The following is a 23,405-nucleotide window of genomic DNA, read 5'->3' as shown; positions in this document are numbered from 1 at the left end:
AAGTAAGATAGTTCTTTTATATGATTGAGTGCAACACTGCATCATCCAAATTGAAAAGTCATTCACAGTGTTTCATATTTAATAATACTTTGAGCTGAAATCTCTCCAATGTTTGAAGAATTCCTTATTTTAGCAGCCTACATATATTTCATGAGTAGTGAACTAAGAAGTAGGAGGGGAGCTAATGAGCCTGAATGAGGATGACATATACTTCATTTGCATGTAAGAAAATAGAAAAAATGATACCCTGTTGAAATTGTTTTGGGGGAATGAGATGAGGAGAATGAGAGAGGGGAGAGGTTGATGGAGATATACTTTATACATATATGAAAGTGTCACAGGTGCGCTAAATTTTAAAAGTAAAAAAAAAGTACCAAAAGCCAGTGAATCAGAAGCAATAGAAAGCGATCAACACATACAGAATACTGTCAGAACAGAAAATGTGGATGTTACATATCATAGTGATGAGATAACCAAAAAGATTATTAAATTGAAAAGGTTATTGCATTTCAAAAACTTTAAGGCATTAGTAAATATGCTAGATAATTGGGCTAGATTGGATCCTTAGAGATGATAATTTATTCTGAAAAATAGAATAAGTTGTGCATAACTCATGAGTGCAATGAAACATGAATATTTTCAAACACAGTGTTCAGTAGATATTTCATGGTGCTCTTGCCCTTATGGCATGAGGTACAAAGGTAATAACTAGTGTGAAAGTGATAAACATTCAGAGTTTGTTTCATTCACATTAAATCTCTTGTATATAAAATTTTACTCATAAATCTTAAATCCTACATGAATTGATATGTAAATATCAATAAATGGTTACAGCTCTATCCGAAGATGAGAGATTGGAATATCATTTTTACTGATATGTACCGTGGCATACAGGCTTTCTAAAAGATGGGTTTCCATCCCAGATGTATCAGTTAATAGAAAAATAGATTCTGTGTTTGAATTGTAACTTACTGCAGATTTGTCAAAGGAGAATTATTTTCTTGAAAACAGAGCTTACTTATTCTGACATTTTGGAGCATCTAATTGAAAACTGCAAAATCTTGTAATAAAAATATTGCACGTACAGCTGAAAGATTTGAGACAGAATTTCAGCTTTCAGAAAAGGTTAAAAGTGACTTATTGTGATGGATAGTGGCGTATTTCAAAAACCTAAGGAAAATTTCATAAGACTGTTAGAGTAAAATCTGTGAGTGTTTAAGGTTAAGTTTCACACATTACTCTGAAATAATTTACATTTGGGCTGGGAAGGTGGCTCAGTAGTAGAGCGCTTGCTTTGCATGCATGAGGCCCTGGGTTCAATTCCTCAGCACCACATAAGCAAAAAGAAAAAAGCCGGAAGTGGCGCTGTGGCTTAAGTGGTAGAGTGCTAGCCTTGAGCTGAAGAGCTGAGGGACAGTGCCCAGGCCCAGAGTTCAGGCCCCATGACCGGACCCAAAAAAATTAAAAATATTTACATTTGCATAAGAAACTTTATCATATGATTTGTCAATGTGAGAAAAGAACATGAAATTTAATAAACTTAAATTTAATAAACTTATTAAATTTAATAAACTTATCCTTTATTGCACATGACAAAGAATTTTGTCATTTGGAGAAAAAAGATAAATATTACACTTTGATAAATCATATATGCTGTTCTTTGATGCCTCCTGCTTTGGGAGTATTTCATTAACAGACAATGATTAAATATTTTGATATTTTAGGTAGAGCACAACAGCTCATGCCTGTAATCCTAGCTAATTAGAGCTTAGAGGATAGTGATTCTAAACTAGTTCTGGCACAAAAGTTAGTGAGACTTCCATACCGTCAATAATCCAGTTGTCCACCAGTGATCTCCAGTAGGACCATCTTGGTTGAGTTAAGTCTTAGGCAAAAATGTAGGATCTTACGTGAAAAGTAATTAAGGCAAAAAGCGGGGGGGGGGGGGGAGTGGGTGCTGGGAGATTGGCTCATATGGTACAGTGTGTGTCTATCAAGTGCTTAGGCTGAGAGTTCAAATCTCAGTAGTGTTGAAAAAAATGATATTGCAGTGATAAAACTTCTCACAAAAGCCAGTGTTTCATGAACACAAGTTCAAATGTATCACTAAACACACACACACACACACACAAATATATATATATATATATATATATATATATATAGTAACTCTATGCTTCCATCAGAAAAAATGACACCACCCATTTATAAGGAAATGGAAAGACTTGGAAAAAATCACATTAAGTGAAGTAAGCCAGACCCAAAGAAACATAGGTCCCATGGTTTCCCTTGCAATAATTAGTATACATCTAGGATAATCCTAGCAGATAAGCAGAGTAGTTCAATAGCTATGTATATATGAGCACATAAGATGATGCTAAATGTACTGAAACTGTTTTTGAATGGAAATGAATCTGAATAGATCTAAAGAGATCCCGAAGACCTTCCAGCTACCAATGATTCAGGGGAAAGTATTGTTTCTCCTACTGAAATTTGAGAAGGTAAGAGGATGATAAAAGGAAATCTAAGTATATTTTGGAAATCTATGAATAAACCTATCATTTAGTAACCGTTCTTATTTAAATCTAAACACCAGTCCTATCATTTTGGTAATTATTCTCTTTTATATCCTTGTACAAGTATTGTGAAATACCAACTATCAAGATGGCTGCTCTTCCCTTTCGCACTGCTCTTTCCTCTCAGGTCTTCATAACAGATTAATAAATATTAACAAATAACTGCTCTGTGTCCGTGGAAGAACTTCTGTTAACATTGAATCTATTTCTGTTTTCCTAATGTACATTCAAAAATACAATATGGAAAAGGTCAAGAGATTATATTTAGATCTGAAAGTATTTTACAGTGTGTGTTTGTAATTGCTTCTAAATCTAGTATGTTGCTTTACTGGAGCAAAATTTATAAACTATGTTCGAGTATTTTTGCATTTCGATTCATATTGTTTATGTGGTGTTATTAGCTGCTAGTACATTTAGTATATAAGATCTGAGGTTTCCTGTTAATAGTTTATGTAAGGATATTATGGTTACATTAATTTGAGGAATTGCTTTAAGAGTAAAAATGTACTTTAAAATAGTTATTTCACTGGTGTTTAATTTTATATTAATCATGCTAACCAGGTTTTATGTAGGCTAGAGCACAGTAAATACATATTATGGAAATAAACTGTGCAGTAATCTAATAAAATTTTCTTGCTTTCTATTATGCTTTTAGCTCCAAAACTATAGATTTGTTCCAAATTTGATAAATACTGTGGGCCAGGGTTATTCTTTTAGCTGTCCAAGAAAATGCATTTCCTTTTCTCTGATTTTTCAAAATTCTTTGGGTTATCTGAACACTTCTTCAAAATTAATATTTTAACCTAAGGAAAAAAAATCAGGGAAAGATGTTTAGGCCACATTCTTTTATTTTTAAAAATACAATTTCAACTTCATTATATTTGATAAAATATTAGACTTTCATTAAGCTCAAAATTATTATTTCCATACTTGGAATACTTATACAAACTATGGATTCAATTATTTTATTCAGCTTCAACTAATACCAGCATGCAGCAGTTCCCTGGAATGTCTAGGAAAGACAGATGTTGACAAATATCCATTCTTTTCAAATATCAGATAATACAACAGACCAAGTCATCTGCTGTAAGGAATTGTTTTTATGGCTGCTTAAGTTATTAAATTTTGCTTTTTAAAACCAGTTTTATGTCTAATGAAGAATTAAAGAGATATCAAGAATTCCATGCAAGTCCCTTTCTCACAGTTTTACCTGCTAAAGTATATTGCAGTAGCTCATTACATATATTTAAACTGGTTAATAAATCACGATACATTATTGTTAAGTAAAGCTCATAATTTCAAATAGGGTTCATTCTATGTTTTGCATTTCGAGAGTTTTACCAACAAACATGACAATCTGCATCCAACATTATAATATACAGAACAGTTAATTGTCAGGGATATGGTGTAATTCAAGATAAATATGCCTTCACCCTTTCTAAAACTCACATATTAATGACAAAACTGCTTTCTGTTTTGGAAAATAAACATTGAATTTTTTTCATTTTCCTTTTTCATTGTCAAGGTGATGTACAGAGGGTTACATAGGTAAGGTAATAAGTACATTTTCTTTATTTTACTACCTTTAGGAAAATTTTTGTTGTTGTTCTTGCTTACTGTCAGTATGAGGGCTTGAACTCAAGGACTAGGTACTGTCTCTTAACTTTTTTTGCCCCAAATTGGTACTCCACTGATTGCATTGCAAGGGTCCCAGGGACTTTCTTTCCCAGGCTGGCTTTGAACTTTGATCCTCAGAGCTCAGCTCTTTAAGTAGCTAGGATTACAGGCATGATCCACCAGTAACTGGCCTGGAAAAAATTTTAATAATCAAACAGCTGGCTCCAAAAAACTAAGTAATTATTTTATGAGAGTCAAAGATATAAGATGTTCTCCAGAGAAACACTGGTTGCATGGTTTTCTTCAGTTGTGGTAGCTAGAATGTGCCCATATATCTACAAGTAAACACAATGGGTGGTAAGAAAGGGGTTACGACTGAATTAACTGCTATGAAATAGCCTTTGTGGAGAAGACAAATAGTACATTTTTTAAAAAAAGATGAAATCAAAGCCCAACAAACAAATACCCAGGAAATGGGTATTTGCAAGAGGAGAGGGTGGAATCAAGGGGAGAGGGGTAGAAGAATAAATGGGGAAGGGAAGATAATACAAGCAAGAAGTCATCACATATACAGAATTGAGAACCATAAGGGAAGGGAGGGGGGTTGAAGAGGGGTAAAGATGTTGAAGGGATGACATTTCACTTCAAGATACATTGAACACTGTTTTGTTAAATTGCAAAATGTTTAATACATAACCAAAAATTAAGTAAGGAAAGGAGTGGGTTGGGGGAGTGAGAATGTTGAAAGAGGTGACACTTTTGTACAACTATTTAAAGATAATAAAAATATTCAAAAAAAGATACATGATGTTTAGACTTACGTTTTTCTATCTTCAAAGTTAAATTTGAAGTCTGCTTTTAATAAGTATGTGTACGATAATCTTATCAGAGGAGCAGAAAAGCTCAAAAACTATAAGATGATGCTAAGCGAAATAAATTCCAAGATAAGGACACAAGAGGTTTTTCTTTGTTATTGTTCTTTTAAATTTACTATGTGATTCTTTTGGTTTCCTTTGTGTGTTCTGCCCCCTATGGTATATCCCCTGTTGTCACTGTATTTGATTTTGGTACCCTGCATCTTGTATATACATTTATCTAATTTGAGGAGGGGAAGGGGAATAACAAAATGTTGAAACAAGGACACAGGATGACCCATTGCAACAATGACACTCACAAGACACTATTTTGAAAATGAACTTTACAACTTGGGGAGGAGGAGTAGGGGTGGTGGGGAAGAGAAGTGATAGTAGGAGCAAAACAAAGGAGCAGGTAACAATGCTCTACAAGAAATGTATTCATTACCTTGCTCATGCAACTGTTACCCCTCTACAGCATCTTTACAATAAAATTTTAAAAAGAAAAAATAACTAAACCATGTCTCCTGGACATCTCCATTTGAGATCCATCTCTCTTTATTTTTAAAACAATTACTGGTATTATAGAGGTGATTTATAGAGGGGTTCCAGTTTTACATAAACCAGGTAGAGTATATTTCTTTTTTGACCTGTCACCACTTTCCTCACTCTCTCCTGGCTCTTTTTCCTCTTTCTGTGTAGTTCCTTTGCAACATTCTGTGCCTTCTTACTTCTATTTTTAAATTGAGGTATTTTTAAGCTATATAAGTGAACATAATTTATTAATATGAATATATATTCATTGAATATATATTGATGGTATAACTAAGGTTCTGTAACATAGCAGTTTCCCACCTTTGTTTTTACCATTAACATTTAAGATTCTATCTTAAAGTAAATCCTCTAGTATTGGTTTCAGAACTGGGTCCTAGAAAAGAGGCAAATGTTGTAAAAGTTGAGAAACTATTCCATCTTCTCCCAAGGGAACAAGACAACAGGCAATAAACCTTGATGAGTGAACGGTAAATGAGATCCACAGATTGCCAATAGAAATTCTTAGGAATTTTAATTTATGTGACTATAAAGTATTAACACATGGAAGCCGGCCACTTTAAGCCAGGTACTACATACAGAGTATTTTACCATGTCCATGTAGTTAGGACTCATATGCACTGAGAACTTCTTTAAGGTAAAGATTCTCTAGCTCAGTACCAATGGCTTATGCCTATAATCCTAGATACTCAGGAGGCTGAGATCTGAAAATCAAGGTTCAAAGCCACCTCAGGCCTGAAAGTCTGTGGGAGTAAAAAGTAGAGCCGTGGCTCAAGTGATAGAGTACTAGCTCTTGAGTGAAATAGATAAGGGACAGTGCCCAGGCCCCAAACAAAATGAAATCAAATAGTGAGGACTCTTATACTGCTTGGATGTTAAGAGGAATTATATAATTTCATACAGGTCTTTCAGCTAACTAGGGCTGGGAAAATAGCTCATGGCAGAAAATGTACTTAGCCCAGATAAAGTACTGTGTTTGATCCACAGCACAAATTAATTAAATTATTGGAATAATATCCAGATATGTGCTTATTTTAATATTAACACAAATGAGTATTAGCCTTTGTATCTGAAACCCAAGAAAATGTAACCGCATGTGTTAAATTTATGTTGCTTATGCATTACAGGAAAGGGGGAAACAGCATATTGACCTTTTCACAACTTCTTTCGAATTGCTTTTTGCAGTGTCAAACTCTCTGAGATCAGCTTCATCTCATTCAGAGGCTGTGCAGTGACACTGTGGAAAAAGCACATTTTTTTTAGTTCCTTGGAAATGCTTTTTTTTACAAGTCTCCTTTCCCTTCACTAAACACTTTAACGCCTTAATACAAATAGGTAACTGAGTGCCAGATTAACAGAACAGGTACACCCACCATAACCTCTTCCCATCTGAGAGCTCTCCAACTACTGCCCTCTGTTGGACATTGTGGGAATACTCTCATTGAATATACTCTACCGTGATGCTCTTAGAGGTTGAAATTGGCATTATTCTCTTCATCAGATTTTATCAGGCCTCTTTTGTCACTTCTTTAATTTTATTGTCATATTGTAGGCTTCAAGAATCATAGTTTAGTTGGGTTCCTTTTATACTTGCTTTTTTATGTACAAGTTCCAGAACTGAAGCTTAAACTCTGGGCCTTGGGCTCTCACTCAGCTATTTTTCCCCCTACAGCTGACCTTGCCTCTGGTTCGATCTTGATGATGGTTAATTGGAGATAAGAGTCTCAGAACTTGTCTACCTGGGTTGGCTTCAAACTGCAAATCTTCAGATCTCAGCCTCCTTAGTAACTAGGATTATATGTGTGGGCCATAGGCTCACACCACTTTTTCTGTCACCAACTGAAATGAAACAATTATCGCGATGAGAGTTTCCATTCTTCACTGAGAACAGACGTGTTGAAGCTTAACTCAGGAGGTAATTTGTAAGATGGAAACATATAACATAACATTAATTGTTTTGTGCAGTGCCTGGAAGTCAACAGATATTCGTTTAGTTTTTTCTACTACCAACAACTTGCTACAAAGTCTGATTCTTTTAAATATCTGGGCTTGTTGGTTGGTGGGTCTGTCTGTTGGTTACTTGATTTATTGGCTTTTATTGCTGAGTGTTGCTATAGCAAGCTCTAGATGCTTCTAACTTTCCAGTCTGTTTTTTTTAAGTTGGAAGGAAGGTATTAATGGATATTTAATGATCATTTACACTATCCATGTTGGTGTTAGGTGTCTTAGGAGACAAAGAAACCAAAATTTGCTGTCAAGAAACCAAAACCAATTTACTGTCTATTTGGGGAGAGGAGATCTAGCCACATGAAATCACTTACACATAAGAATTACTTATTATAATTGCTACAAAGAAACCATGTTAGTGTGTGTAGAGGGACAGGAAATGCAGAAAACTAAACTGAGAAATAAAGAATAGTCTCAGAAAATGAGGTTAGAGGGTGGCATCTTCTGTTGGGCATCTTGGTGAGGTCTTCTCTTCAGAATGCTGGCCTGATTGTAGGGCTGCAGTATGAAATGTGGGAAGATGTCCCCGTCTAGGTCATGAGTGTGGGTTTTGATGAAGAGGGGGATGGCTGTAAAAACTGGAAGACCAGAAGTAATCAAGAATTAGGAAACCCTTCTTCTACTGGCTACTATACTGTACCCTATTACGAGTTTTAAGCAGGGAAGAGAAAAATCTCAGCAGAGATTTCCTTTAGCAGTGGGTGTTATCATCATTCAGTGGTGAGAAGACCACTCAGGAGAAAGTTGTAAAATGTGTAGAATGGTGAAGAATAGCATTGAAGTGGTAATATTTAATGAGGAAGTACAGAAGACCTTATAGATTTGTTGATTCAGTTTAAATATTATGAATTCCTTTGGTGACACAACAGAAGGTATTTTATGATAAAAATGACAAAAATGTATCATTTAGACTTGCAAGACTTTTATTTTCATCTTGTTGTGTCTAATAGAAAAAACAAGCAGTAAGTGCTATTGTTCTCTTAAAAGAATTCTCTTTATTTCCAAAAATTAAAGTCACATAGTATGGAAGATGGAGCAATCTTTTGAATAATTCTACTCCAAGGACAAGTGTTTTGATTTAGCACAATTTAGTTGGAGATAACGTATATTTCCATTTTAAACTGATCAAAATCTGAAGGATGATGTATATAACATTATATGGAAAATAATATATTCAATAGCTAAAGTATTTTATTACTTCTGTCTAGGATTTCATAGCTACTAAAAGAAATAGTTCTGTGTGTGTGTGTGTGTGTGTGTGTGTGTGTGTGTGTGTTATTTGGTGTGCTCCTGTGTATGTCACAGTGAATTTATTTTATTTTTTCCCACAGTGAATTTATTTTAATAAAATAAAAGAACTATCATCAATTTTGTGGAAAGAGTGAAGGATTTTAAAAGCTTTACTTAGATCCTGGAGAAATGAAGAAAGTGTATATGACTGTATTTTGTAATGTGAACATATTAATTGCTTTACAAAGTGTATACCATACAATTATAGTCATGGTGCAATATCAGGTGTTTATGGAAATGAAAAATTGTTTTTTATTTGATCCTTTATGAATTTTCTCAAAAAGTGAGTAAAGGCTGCTAAGGAAATAATCTTCCTTAAAGAGCATTTTTATTTTTGTTTTGCTTATTCTACATCCATAAATACATATCCATCCTACATTTTCATATATAGAAGATTTAATTTTTATTGTCTGTTGACACATAAACTAATTAAGACTGAATTTAAGAAAAAACCAAATTTTCCAATCTTAAATTAATGCATGTGAAATGAAGATAATGCACTGAAATCATTTTTATCTTTCATTCAGATTCTGGGAGCCATCCCTTAGCTTTTTGCTTTTCCACTTCACTTTACCACTTCAGCCACAGCTCTTATCGGCTTTTTGTAGATACAGAGGTTTATCAATATTCCTGCTTGGGCAGGTTTTGAACTGCAAACTCAGATTCAGCCTTCAGAGTAGCAAGAATCATAGGCATGAGCTACTGGCACCTGGCATGTATTCCTCATTTTAGTCACAGAATTTTTCTTTTTAGATTAAAATTTTTCTTTTCAAGCCAGGTATCAGTGGCTCATGCCTATAAACTTAGTTACTCAGGAGGCTGAAATGTGAGAACCACATGTAATGTACTTGATTTCTTCTAATGCTTGATGCAATATAAATGCTGTGTAAATAGCTCTAGCTTCTTGTGTAGGGAATGATGAAAAGGAATCCGTTCACATCATTACACATGTAATATTTTAAGAGTATGTCTAGTCTATAGTTGGTTGAGGATGGCTGAATCCTCAGATAAAACTTGCAGATACAGGATGCTGACTGTTTTTCTGTGGCACAAAAATGCCTTTCATAGTGTGAAAATAGAATTTGTATGTTTCATTTGACCGTGTTTTGTGATTTAACTTAAATCTGATGTAGGCTTAGATGTTAATTGTTTTTGCCTTCATGCTATAATTAGGTTTATCTATTTGTTATTTTTACAGTGAATTTCAGCAACTGCAATGGCAAAAGGAAAGTACAGTATGAAAGCAGTGAGCCAGCAGACTTCAAGGTAGATGAAGATGGCATGGTGTATGCCCTGAGGAGCTTTCCACTCTCTTCCGAGCAGGCCAAATTCCTGATATATGCCCAAGACCAAGAGACCCAGGAGAAGTGGCAAATGGCGGTAAAACTGAGCCTCAAGCCCACCTTTGTGGAAGAATCTGCCAAGGTATCATAACTAAATATGGCTTTGGACCAGATGTGTAAAAATCAGACATGAGCACTCTGATCTAAATATGTACTTGGCTGCATGTCATGTAAGTGGGTGGCTAGTATTTGAATTTTTATCAACTGCAGCCCCTCTAATAATATTTTCTTGTGTTTTTAATGTGTTATACTTAGTAATAAACCAGAAATTACAATTGGAAGTCCTGTGTATGTTTTGAAATTTATAATTTAAGTGAGGAGTAGCTTCTTTTAAATTTCTTAGAAGCCTTAGAACCCATTAAGTAAAACCACAAAACAAACACTTCTTTGCAAGACATCATCAGTCACCTTTAGTGGATAGGAAGTACAGATTTACAGTGATAGCAGGAATGCATTTCTAGCAATAAGTGTTGGGTTCAGTTTTGTTTTTTAACAAACAAATGGAGGAGTATGAATTATCTATTGTACTGGTATGCCATTTGGGAATGATATACTCCCTTTGCTAAGAACTAAAATGAATGAGATATCTAGCCTAGCAATTCAGTTGCTGTTCATTTCAGTGCACATTTATTGAGCACTTACTGTAAGTTACTATATCAGGAATTTTAAACAAGATATAATAAATTCTTCCAAAAAGTTATGGTATTATCTTCTGAATATCCATGTTCTTTGAATTAATTCACTCAGATATGCAGAAGCCCATGGTTTTATGAACTTGGAAATTATATCTTGTGTATTTATTAGATTGACAGATAAGAACACATATTTTCATTTCTGGTATTTAATTATAAATATATGTATCCATAGTCAAATATGAATGAGGGAAATACATAAATTTTCTCTTACACTACTGTTGTGGTATCAACTTCTGAGATTTTAGTTGTTAATCTATTAACTGTTAAAGGAAAGCATGCCATTTGTGTATGTAGTGAGAAAGTGGAAAGTGATTGACTGAAAAGGTATTGTTACTGCTATTGTTGACTCTGTGTTCTGGCAAAATTGCTTCAACTTAGATATTTGCACTAAAGCAGTAAGAGCTAATGGCTAAAGTGTCTGCAGATCTGGAGAGGAAACAGAAGGAAATGTTGACATGTAGCAGAGATTAATACCTAGTGTGCAAAGTGGGTCATTCACAGCATTCATCACAACTGACATAGGTTTAGAATAATTACAACATTAATTCTGTGGGATTTAATAGGGTCATAAATATTTGAGACATTCTTTGGTAATATGTATTAAACTTCTATGGAACTCAAATTATAGTTGAGCACATCAAGATCTAAATTTAATGTACAGGAACACATTACCTGAACTGTGGTTTAAACTAATGAGAAATATATAAAAGGGTACTATTCAATTTAGCATAATGTTAACTGTTATCTAAGATGGTTTATAGAAATTGCCAGTAGTTTACACAATTGAACAATATAATAAATTGTTAAGTATTCAACTTTTCAATTAACAGTGCAACCCCCCTCCAAAAATAGGGGAAAGAATAGGAGAAAGAATAGAGGGTTTTTTTTTGTTCGTAATGAAACATGGTATGAAACACATAGGTAACCATAAATAGCAAAATTCTGTTAGAAAATACTTTTCCTAGTCCTCAGGAATATCTTGTTGTATTTTAATGCAAAGGAGTCACATGAAATTGAAGAAATAGTATTCCCAAGACAATTCACCAAGCACAGTGGCCACCTACAAAGACAGAAGAGAGATTGGGTGATCCCTCCTATCAACTTGCCCGAAAACTCCAGAGGACCTTTTCCTCAAGAGCTTGTCAGGGTACGTGACATAATATTAATTTTTCCATGTAAGGTGGCAAGTATATGTTAGAGATATCTTTATGTTGGAAATGCTTTTGTTTTGTGTATATTTTTAATATATCAGAACTTAAGATCTGTATGCACAAAAGCTATCTTTGTATAGGTAGATATTTTTTTTTGTATAGGTAGAATTTCTAGAGTGTTTCAGAAAACAAGTTATTTTCTTTTGTTATCTCTTGGATTACTCATATGTACGTGCAGCTCCCCAGGTAGTAGACACGAGATGACAATGCTTGTTGGGTGTGTAAATTCATGGATCCCCAAGTGTGTCTCAAACTCACTGTCCCAGCACAGACCCCAGAAGATACCTATCACATGTGAGATGCTCCATGATGAACTCTACCCTCTACAGATAGCTTTGGGGATAAAGGAAAAAAAAATGTTATGGTTTGCTAAAAATGCCAGTAGCAAATGCATTGGACTTTTTTTTTTTTTTTTTGGTCGGTCGTGGGGCTTGAACTCTGGGCCTGAGCGCTGCCCCTGTGCTCTTCAGCTCAAGGCTAGCACTCTACCACTTGAGCCACAGTACCACTTTCGTTTTTATGAGTGGTTTATTGGAGATAAGAGTCTCACTGTCTTTTCTGCCTGGGCTGGCTTTGAACCATGATCCTCAGATCTCAGCCTCCTGAGTAGCTAGGATTAAAGGTGTGAGCCACTGGCGCCCAGCCTGAACATTTTTTTTTTAAGCTGGCATTGTTTCTCTGTCTTGCTGGCAATAAATGACATCTCTTTTTAAAGCCTGTCACCAAAAGCAAAGAAGAGAAGGAGGACCGGGGAGAGTTTCTTCGGTGGTCGAGGAAGAGATGGAGCAAGTTTGTTACTGAACAAGGGCATGAAGTGCAGCGTGCCCTCTCTCTAATGAGCTCATTTATTCTCTCCTTTAATGTGATTGTTTGCTTGATCTTCAGATCAGGTCTGATAGAGATACAAACCTCTCACTGCGGTACAGCGTAACTGGGCCAGGAGCTGACCAGCCTCCGACTGGCATCTTCATTATCAACCCCATCTCAGGACAGCTGTCCGTGACAAAGCCTCTGGACCGGGAGCTGATAGCTCGGTTTCATGTAAGATTTCAGTCTTCCAATAAGTCTCTGTAGTCTTTCTCTTCTGAATGTGTATGGAATTTAGCAAAGCCTCCTGCCACTAAGCCTTTGACAATGAGCATTTATACACTAGATCTGTAGCCTTTTGACTTATTTTAATAATTTTAATTTTTTTGTAGAATTGATGTATGCTCTTGGTAAGAATGAAATTATGCTGAGAGGAGAAAGAAAAAGAATGAGGGGTCAGATTGGCTAAAATCCTCAGTACTGTTTGCATGTCATTCTGATCTTTAGATGCATGCTTCTATAAAACTATAAATTTGTAGGAATGGGATGGAAAGTTTTCCATGTAAAATATATGACAGTGACAACATCATTATTAATGTCATGTATAAGAATTAAATAGCATCCCTTACTCTTGGACTATTTTCTTTTGGATTGTTTATTTTTCTTTCTGTTGTTGAGGATCTTTTGTGGATGGATTGTGCCTGTAATTCTAACTATTCAAAAGGAAGAGTTCATAAGACTGTGGTTCCAGTCTACTCAGCTTGTTGGTTGAAATGGTATCTTGCTAACATTTTCCCCGGGGTAGCCTGGAACCACAGCTCTGCTAGCTAGGTGAAATGATCATCAGGGTCTAAGAAAGCCTCCTTGGGCAAAAAACATGAGACCTTTCCTGAAAAAACATCATTATTGTCCATCTGTTATTATTATCTCTGTGTTACTAAACACTGCTTACAGTTTATCATTGGAAAACATAAGGTTTTGTGTGTGTCTGTGTGTCTATGTGTGCCAGTCCTGGGCCTGGGCACTGTCCTTCAGCTTTTGTGCTCAATGCTAGTGTTCTACCACTTGAGGCAGAGCTCTACTTCCAGCTTTCGAGTGATTACTTAGAAAAAACAGTCTAGTAGATGTTCCTCTCCCTGACTAGCTTCAAAGCACAATCCTCAGATCTCTGCCTCCTGAGCAGCTAGGATTATAGGCATGAGCCACTTGTGCCTGCCTTTATAACATGGTTTTTACATTGTGAAATTCATTTTAAAAATTGTAATATATTAGGGTTTTCCAGGAATATTCTAAGTTGCTCATCTCTCCAGTTGCAATTTTTACCTGTGAGAAATGACTTTACTAAAAGAGACAGGAATATAGACCCCATTTGGTTTCTACTATGGCTAGCCTGGTATCTTAACAGCAGCTGCACTTGGATGTATTGACACTTAATCACCAAAATTTCATCCCATGGTCTCATGTGTTTGTTGCAAATCTCCTATTTTTCTCACTGATACTCATTGAATTTTGTATTTGGACAAACATGTAAAATTATGCATTTAAAATTTTTGTAGATTTCCCTACATCTAAACAGACAGACAAGCTCATAAAGAATAAAAATGGGTTAATTTCTGAACACTGCTCAATATTACCTCTGCCAAAAGACTTGATTATCTATCAGCCCATTATTTCAAAATTCTTGAAGGAGTAGGTAGGTTATTATAATACTTTTTTATATTGTTCTAAAACACAGAAAGAAGTAAGCATTCTTAATGCCAGACTGCATGGTATCAGTGGAGAAACTTGATTAGTTAGCACATAATAGTATAGTCTTTACTTGGACTAGTCTCTGATGTGTGAATATTTGTAAATATGAATAGAATGAAAATCCATTGTCTTCTTATATGAATTCTCACTGAACTCCTTTGTTTAAAGCTTAGGAAATGAATATATTTAAGTAAGTTTTGGAGTAAACTTTTGTTCTTGTTATTTGCATATTAACAGACCAATGCCAAAACCAAAATGTAATTACAGATTTGCAAGTATTAAGATTACATATTTTATGTCATTTTAAGTTAGATTCAGTATTAAAAATACATTAATTGAATATAATACATTACATGTGTCAAGGGAAAATAAATCATCCTTATAGGTATTGAAAAGAAATAATAAAATTTACATTGTGCCATGTGTTTAATAATGTCTAAACAAACAATAATATGTTGGTGCATTTTTATCAATGTGGTGGAACCCATCCAACTGAGCCAACAGGATCAGACATGAAAGGAAAACTATAGCAGTATTCCAGCTAATAGGAGACAATTCCATGGAACACTAACACAACCTTTGAAAAAGAAGAAAAAAAATATTTGCCAGATGAAAAGACTTCACAGATAGTCTGCCAAGAATAACTAAATAATTACATTGTATTAAAAGAAAAATAATAAAACTTCTCAAAGCATATTTCCCACACTGAGAGCTAGAGCTATGGAGAAGAACAGCTACCTTAGATGCTCATGTATTTTTGATGTTCATGAATGAGTTTGCAATTTAAAAGAGCAGTGTGTGAATACTCCCTGTGCATATTTAATTTTTGTTTCTGTCCTATTCTCTGGATCTTTGTGACTGCTCTGTGGGAACACCACAGTTTTACTTACCCTGACTCTATCCTATATATTCAGTTAAAAAAGTTTAGATCAGAACAGAACTGGCTTTGCATCTGGGTTCTGTCAACAGACAGAATGATGTACGACCATGGGTTAACTCAGATTCTGAAACTCTTGTTTTCTCATCTTCAAGTGCCAGTCATTGCCATCTTAACTCTTTGGTGTTAGACTAAATGAGTTAAAACCACCTGATCCCTGGGTACAATTCTTCTCTACCTGCGCTGTTTATATGGAGTTAGGCTATTCAGGTTTTATTTGGCTTCTAAACTCACTCTATTCACTACTTCAGTATCATTGTAATTGTATATTTTATCTTCTCACAAAAAATCTGTTAAGTATGTTTTCTGATTCTTTTTGCAGCTGAGGGCACATGCAGTAGATATTAATGGCAATCAAGTGGAGAATCCCATTGACATTGTCATCAATGTTATTGACATGAATGATAACAGACCTGAGTTCTTGCACCAGGTTTGGAATGGGACCGTACCTGAAGGATCAAAGCCTGGTAAGTTGCAAATAATAATTTAGAGATGACTTAAATAAACGTTGTGTAAGCTGACACTGTCATGTAAGCTACAAATGAGAAATTGTGCAAGTCTTTTGTTGTCATTTAATTTCAGCCATAATATTTTAGAGCAAAGGGAAGGTAACTTAGGGGAAAACATTGAAAAGTAAAAACTGTACACAAGACCATTTTCCTCATCTTTGAAAACAATATATACTATAATTTCATACTCTTATCATGTAGAATCTATAGGAACCTTTCATTGTGCTCCAGTAAAGTCAAAGCAACTTGAAAACAGAAGAAAAAAGACTTTTTGCCTATAAAGGACCGATTTGATCACAGGAGACAGAGCAGGAACTAAAGCCCAACTGCCTGGAAGGTCGGTGTTCTTGGAGCAGGTGTTGAAGGAAAACCAGTAGCAGTCAGGAGCTGGTGACAGCTGTGACTACTGCCCTCTAGCTACACTGGACACTGACTTGAGGGTGTCTATGGTGTCCTCTGCTGCCCTCTTTTCAGCAAGCACAAGGAAAAGAGGCCTGGCCTAGAAACAGTACTTGCTGGAAGCTTCTCCACTTAAAAAGTGGTATTTGACAAATGTTTCAGGTCTTTGCACTGAAAACACCGAAGATTTCAGTCACGGTAGACTAGCTAAGTCTGAGAGGCCTATTTTAAAACCTCTAGTGGGCAAGGCAGTCAAGTAAGCTTTCCTGAGAAGACTTGATGGTTAGAGAGATTTAATGAACTATATTATTTATTTTATATTTTACAAAACTTCTGCATTTAAGCTTGTGTTACATGATGCCTTGGTCATCTGTATGGGATCATGTAACTTTGTTCATGAGCGAAATTTATAGAAATTAGCAACTGTTCCATAAACAAGCACTTTTTTCTTGATCTAAGTGTGCTTCTTTATAATCTCAGATGAGGATAGGAGAGGGAGGGGGGAAGGGAGGGCTGGAAGGGAGCTCAGGAAGCTGTGGCTATTTTCCAAGGCACATTTACAGAAGAGCTCCCATCCATGTTATAGTTAAAAAACTTGTTATAAATGAGGCTTGTTAAGTATTTCCATATTAAAATATATGAATATCCTCAAAATAGATAAACCTTAACCTTTTTTGGAACTGAAGTTTTGTTTCTTTTTTTGGTACTTTTTATTGTAAAAATATTGTACAGAAGGGTTACAGTTACATGAGCAAGGTACATTTCCTACCGAGCATTGCTGCCTCCTCCTTTGTTTTTTCCCTACCATCCCTTCCCCCACCCCCACCTCCACAACTACATTCCTCACCCCCGCCAAAGTTATACAGTTTGTTTTCAACATGGTGTCTTGTACATCGCATTGTTACAATGGGTCAACCTTATCCCTATTTAAGCATTTTGTTTTTTTCCCTTCCCCTCCTGAATTAGAGATGCAGGGCACCCACATCAAATACAGTGAAAACGGGTTATACCGTGGGGGAGGAACATACAAAGAAACAAAAAATCGCATGGTACATTAGAAACAATAGCAAGAAAGAAAAAAAATTTGTGTCCCTATCTTGGGGTTCATTTCACTTAACAGCATCTTATATGGTCATATGTACATAATTTTTGACCTTTTCTACTTGTCTTCCTCATGTACTAGTTACTAGGTCTGAAGTTTTGTTTGCTTAAAACCATTTCTTCTTTTTTTATTGGTTCAAATTTTATAAAATATACAGCTTCCCAGATATTGTTCAAATTAAGCCATTCAAGCTAAATTCATTACTTACTTGACCATGAATTTGCATTTAAGCCTTTCCAAATTAAAGACTGTAACTACATTCAAATTAAAGACACTTTATTAGTGTATTTCCTGTAGTTTGAAAAAATCTTCTAGTCAGAGATTGGCAGTGTTATGACTCTTGAATCAAACTGAGCTTTTCTCATTACTTTGGCTCAAGGTTTGGAAATAAACTTTTAAAAAACCGTTCATCCATCCATTCATTCATTGAATAATGAATGGTAAAGCAGATGCTTATTGCTTGATCCTGTTCCTTACTGTGTTTATAGGAATGATAAGCAAGTTTCTGTCCTATATGAACCTAAATTCTAGTAGGAGAGGAAACTAACTCATAAGCAGGCATGCAGATATGGATAAAAGTTTTGAAAAAAATAAGCAGGTAGACATGATATCTGTTAATGTGTGAGCCAGGTACTAGTGTCTCATGCCTGTAATCCTAGCTACTCAAGAGGCTGAACTATGAAGAATATAGTTCTGAAGCCAGCCCAGATAGAAAACTGTGAGAGAGTCTATCCTCAAAATAATGAGCAAAAACTCTTGATGGAACTGCAGCTAAAATAGTCGAGCACCAGCTGAGCAAGTGAGAAGCCTTGAATTCTAAACGCCAGTATGGGATGGAGTAAAACATATTCCCCTTTTTGTAGGTAAACTGTAATGAAGGCTAGCACTCTTCATTGCTCCTCTTCACTGTCTCTAGGGACATATGTGATGACTGTAACTGCAATTGATGCTGATGATCCCAATGCTCTGAATGGAATGCTGAGGTATAGAATCCTGTCCCAAGCTCCGAGCACCCCATCACCCAACATGTTTACAATCAACAATGAGACTGGAGACATTATCACAGTGGCAGCTGGGCTTGATCGAGAAGTAAGCATACCAAAGTTTGTATTTGTGTTTGTTTTTAATCTTAAAGGTGAGCTCTCTCTCCCTCTCTTTCTATATATATATTGTATATATGTATTATGTATCTATATATAAAATCTTCAACCCCAATTCATAATACATCTACATTATTACTCACATGCTAATTTTCATAATACTCTCTCTACCTTATTATTTTTAAGCTTGTATTTTTTTGTACATTGGATAGATTGTTAGCCTAAATAATATTTAGTGTAATGATTGACTAAAACCAATACTCTCTAATATCTAGTTTTTAAAGTTCCAAGGACTCCTTCAGTTTTCACAAGAAAGATATATCAATGCATCATAAGTTTTTACATTTACATTTTGAAAAGCCTACAAATTACATGTGTTGTTAGGTGAGTTTTAGAGCCTCGGTGGATAGCGTGATTTGTGTAATACAAGGAGATTTTTTCCCCCTTTATCAGCACTTGTGCCTTAACTTTAGTTAATTTAACAGATCTGAGTACTAGTAACTGTATCGATTCTATTGACAAGCATTTAAAGGCATACATGGCAGATAGCCATATTTCTGTCATATTTTGGTGTAAAGGCAATGTTGGGGCAATAAAATGCCATGTAGTATTCTGTACTGGTAAGTGTTCAATGGACTGTCAGCCGCAGGTTGACAGGTTGCTCTGCTGTGTTCTTGTGCACTTCTGTGCTCTTTTCCGAGGATTTCTTCTGTTAGGAAGGTTTTTGGGCCCTTTTCTTTCTCTAGAACCTTCCAGTTCTCTATGATCTGATTCATGTTCTGCACCTATCATTTGTTGAATATTCAGCTCCCATGAAATTGCTGTGTTCTTTCTCATCTCTCTATTCTGATCATTTTCCTACAGATTCTCAAGGTCATTATTTGGACTGTCCATAAGTATTGTTTGAGTGAATTATCCAAGTGGCAGCCTCATAGAGATTTATGCTTTGCAGATTTCTGGCTGAGACAGCTCTTACTGTAATGAAACCTCAGATTATATATGTCAAAAGGAAACATTACACCCACCACAATAAATGTTATTGACAAGGATTTTAGAAGTTGGTTTTTGACACTTTATTTGCTATAGTAGCTAGCATTGGATCGAAGAAAACATTGCTATTACAATTAATTATATATACACAATAGTGCTCGAAGCACTATAATAAAGTAATATGATCCAATCAAGATTACTTTATTCACAATTATTTGAGAGGTTTACTTAGGAGTTAGATGTATGCTTGTGGCATTGTAGCTATTAGTTTCTGCCTGTCAATTCTTTTCCTAACAGTGTTTTGCATGAGAGATTGTTGAAATGAGTTTCATTCTTGCAGTAGTACTTTTAGTTCAGTGATATTCAGAACATGTATGTCTTTTCAACTTTTCTATTACAATATGAAATACTGTTCTTATAGGTCAATAAACTCAGCACAGATGCCCTATTTTTATGAGATTAGGGGTAATTTTTCAATAGTCTTTCTCGAGTGCCAGTTTGTTCACATACCAAGTAGATTTAGCTTAGTTCACAAACCTAATACTGCTCCTTCATTTAAACTGTCATTGTAAGATGACAGGGACCTTCATCGTATGTTATCTAATACTATTTCTATCACATTTGCCATGTTTGTTTTATTGCAAGAAAGAAGTTTGGAGAATTAAAATGCACTTTCTAAGGCTGATCCACCATGTTGAAAAATCAAAAAGACTGTATTTAGTTTAGAGAATGAAAGCAGAGAATGAAAGCTTGAAGTGGAGCTGTAATCGCAATTTAAGTGTGTCTTCCAGTGGACAGTGAAGCCTCGATATCACTAACAGAGAAATAGACTTGAAACTATGGAGTCATGGGCAGAGATGATATGAGAAATTGCTTTTTGACAGTGAAATTATTAAACACAACAATGAGTTACTAGAGGAAATTATGGAAAACCTTCCTTTTCTGAAAGTCATTTAACATAGGAAAAATATCTATCTTGCATGGTTTATGGTAATTCTGCCTGAAGCCAAGGATAAATTACTCTGACTTTTTCAGGCCTTGTGCAGGCTTGAAATTTTATTTCTATTAGAATTCACAGTTTCCTTTTTGTCAGAATTAATTTCCATTGTTGTTCACCCAGGATATGATACCTTTAAGTGATGGATGTCTTAATCATTAAAATGGTTACCTAGAGTCAGCTTCTTAATTTTTCTGAAAGTTAAAACAAAAAATCTCTATGCTTTGGGTTCTCCAAACCTAAATCTATACCAAAGTATGTTATCCAATCTTCAAAGTAGTTTCATTTTATACACAACTCTGTTCTTGCTACAATACTTGGTGGTAGCTATTCCTGGCCTTCCTGGCCTCATCCATTTGATTCACTTTAGGGCTCTTTTCTGCCTTCATTGGACAGACTGACCTATGTGTGCAGTGGGCTGTTTGACCTTCATTGAACTATAGCCTCAACTCTCATCTCTGTAAATAAAATAATCATGTGAAGCCCAGTGCCAGTGGCTCTCACCTATCATCCTAGATATTAAGGAGACGGAGTTCTGAGCATCATGGTTCAAAGCCAGCCCAGGAAAGAAAGTCTGTGAGACTCTTAGCTCCAATATACCACCAGAAAACTGGAAGTGGTGCTGTGGCTTAAGTGGTAGAGCACTTTTTGCCTTGAGCTGAAGAGCTCAGTAACAGTGCCCAGGCTCAGACAAATAATAGTAGTAGTAGTAGTAGTAGTAGTAGTAGTAGTAGTAGTAATGTGAGCTGTTTTGTGAGATGATGAAGGGATTGTGTAGTATGGCACATGAAGCAGTCATTTAGCACAGTGCCCATCATTTTTCCCATTGCCCTCAGAAATGGCAGTACCTTCACTTATGGTTATTCCTTGTATTCCTTGTCATAACTATTCTCATGGCAGAGGAAGAGTGATACCTTCCTGTTTTATAGGCTTAATAATTCTTTCATTTTTTGTTGTCTTTCTTGATGCATGAGCTCCCTTTTACCCCACTTGAAATCTGGGCTTCTGCCTGCTTCCTCCAGTTAAGAGACACATGCTACATACATATTATTTGATTTTTGCTATTTTGGAGACAGTGTCACACTACATTGCCCAACCTGGTCTTAAACTTCTAGGCTTAAGAGATCCTCCTTTACTCAGTCACCTGCATAACTGGGACTACAGTTGTCCACTGCCATACTAGCTTGAACAGGCATTCTAACTTCCTTCGAGGATACTTACATAGTAGAGTTGTTAGTATTACAACTGATTAACACAAACATGGTTTAAGTGTCTCAACCACTTATGGCTGGACATCCATTGCAAGTTCAGATTTCCAAGCTTTTCCAAAGATGTAAAGTCTTTGAAATGAGTATGTTATTGTGAAGACTAAATGAAATACCAGATAGAGTTTACCACAGTGCCTGATTCATACTGCTCAGTTTCAATAAAGAGCATTGCTACCTATTGTCAAGGTCCCTAGAACAGTGTCACCTATGGACAGTATGAAAAATAGAAGGTAAACTATAAATTTACAAGGCAGGTAAATTTTTCATGTTCGTTTTCACAGATTAGAAATTGGTGGTTAGCAGTTAAAATTTTAAATTCTTACTAACAAACCTGTACTTCCCTTATAAGTTTGCTTACTTATTCATCCACTGATACCACCCAGGGGGGAAAAAAGTATATTACCTTCTTCCTGAACCTGTGATCATAAGGAATTTCCTGTTTCATTATCACCTTTTTCCAGTCTTCTAAGGTCATGTCTAGTCGCCGTTAGCAAACAGCTGTTCACCATCCACAATCTATTTGCTCATCAAGTTCTTCTCTACATCCTTCTAAAGATTTTTTTAAAATATATTTTTATTGTAAAGATACTGTACAGAGAGGTTACAGTTACATGAGTAAGGTAGTGAGTCCATTTCCTATGGAGCATTGTTACTCCCTCCTTTGTTATTTTTGTCAAGGTGTTGTACAGAGGGATTACAGCTACATACATAAGGTAATTGGCACACTTCTTGTTGAGCCTTGTTAACCCGTAAAGACTTCTTATATTCATTCCTCCCTCTGAGCTTTGAGGTCTATTTGGGGAAGCCCTATTAAAGACTTTTTGCACTTTCTTCCTATTCTTGCCACAGCTGCATATTACATTTGGTCCTGTAATTTCTTATGACCTATCTCCATCACTTAGTGGGAGAAAGCAAGGTCATACCTGGTTTTGTTTACTATACTTTATGAGTAAATACTGCCTTGTATTTAGTGGAATTTCAACATGTGTTTGTCAAGTGAATAACTGCTGTTCACTCACTTATATTGCTCAAATCCAGTAATATAATGCTGTGCTTCACATATGTACAGTACTGGTTTTAGTTTGTTCATGTAGAGAAGTCTATAGAAACAAGAGGCACCAAGGTTCTTAGCTGCTGCTCTATTAAACAGAGCCCACCAGAATCTGAACAGGCTCTTGTATTTATTCTTTATAATTATATTTATGGCAGATGACACTGTTTCAATTCATGGTAGTTTTACAATAAATCAAGTTTTAAAAGGGAGTTAAAGATAAATCAGAAATGACTCTTGACATGGAAAAAATGCAGATAGGGCAGAATTAGGAAGATTGGTAGGATTCCCTACAGTTTAGAAATAGTGAGCTACTTTATTATAGTCTTCTGTAAGTTTTAATAAGTAAAC

General features: G+C 35.5%; 1 protein-coding gene across 1 annotated transcript in view; it reads left to right on the top strand.

Annotated features, from left to right (window-relative positions):
* Cdh2 (cadherin 2) overlaps positions 1-23,405 on the top strand; it is a 224,834-nt gene that overhangs the window by 152,048 nt on the left and 49,381 nt on the right. The window contains exons 3-7 of the mRNA XM_042675163.1: positions 10,095-10,321; positions 11,935-12,081; positions 13,031-13,186; positions 15,961-16,105; positions 18,565-18,737. Coding sequence (XP_042531097.1) covers positions 10,095-10,321; positions 11,935-12,081; positions 13,031-13,186; positions 15,961-16,105; positions 18,565-18,737 — 848 coding nt within the window. The remainder of the gene's footprint in view (positions 1-10,094; positions 10,322-11,934; positions 12,082-13,030; positions 13,187-15,960; positions 16,106-18,564; positions 18,738-23,405) is intronic.

The sequence above is a fragment of the Dipodomys spectabilis genome, unplaced genomic scaffold (genome assembly GCF_019054845.1).
Source record: "Dipodomys spectabilis isolate Male_0828 unplaced genomic scaffold, ASM1905484v1 ptg000024l, whole genome shotgun sequence".
NCBI lineage: Eukaryota > Metazoa > Chordata > Mammalia > Rodentia > Heteromyidae > Dipodomys > Dipodomys spectabilis.
Note: the sequence above shows the minus strand (reverse complement) of the source record. Positions and strands in the feature narration are given on the sequence as shown.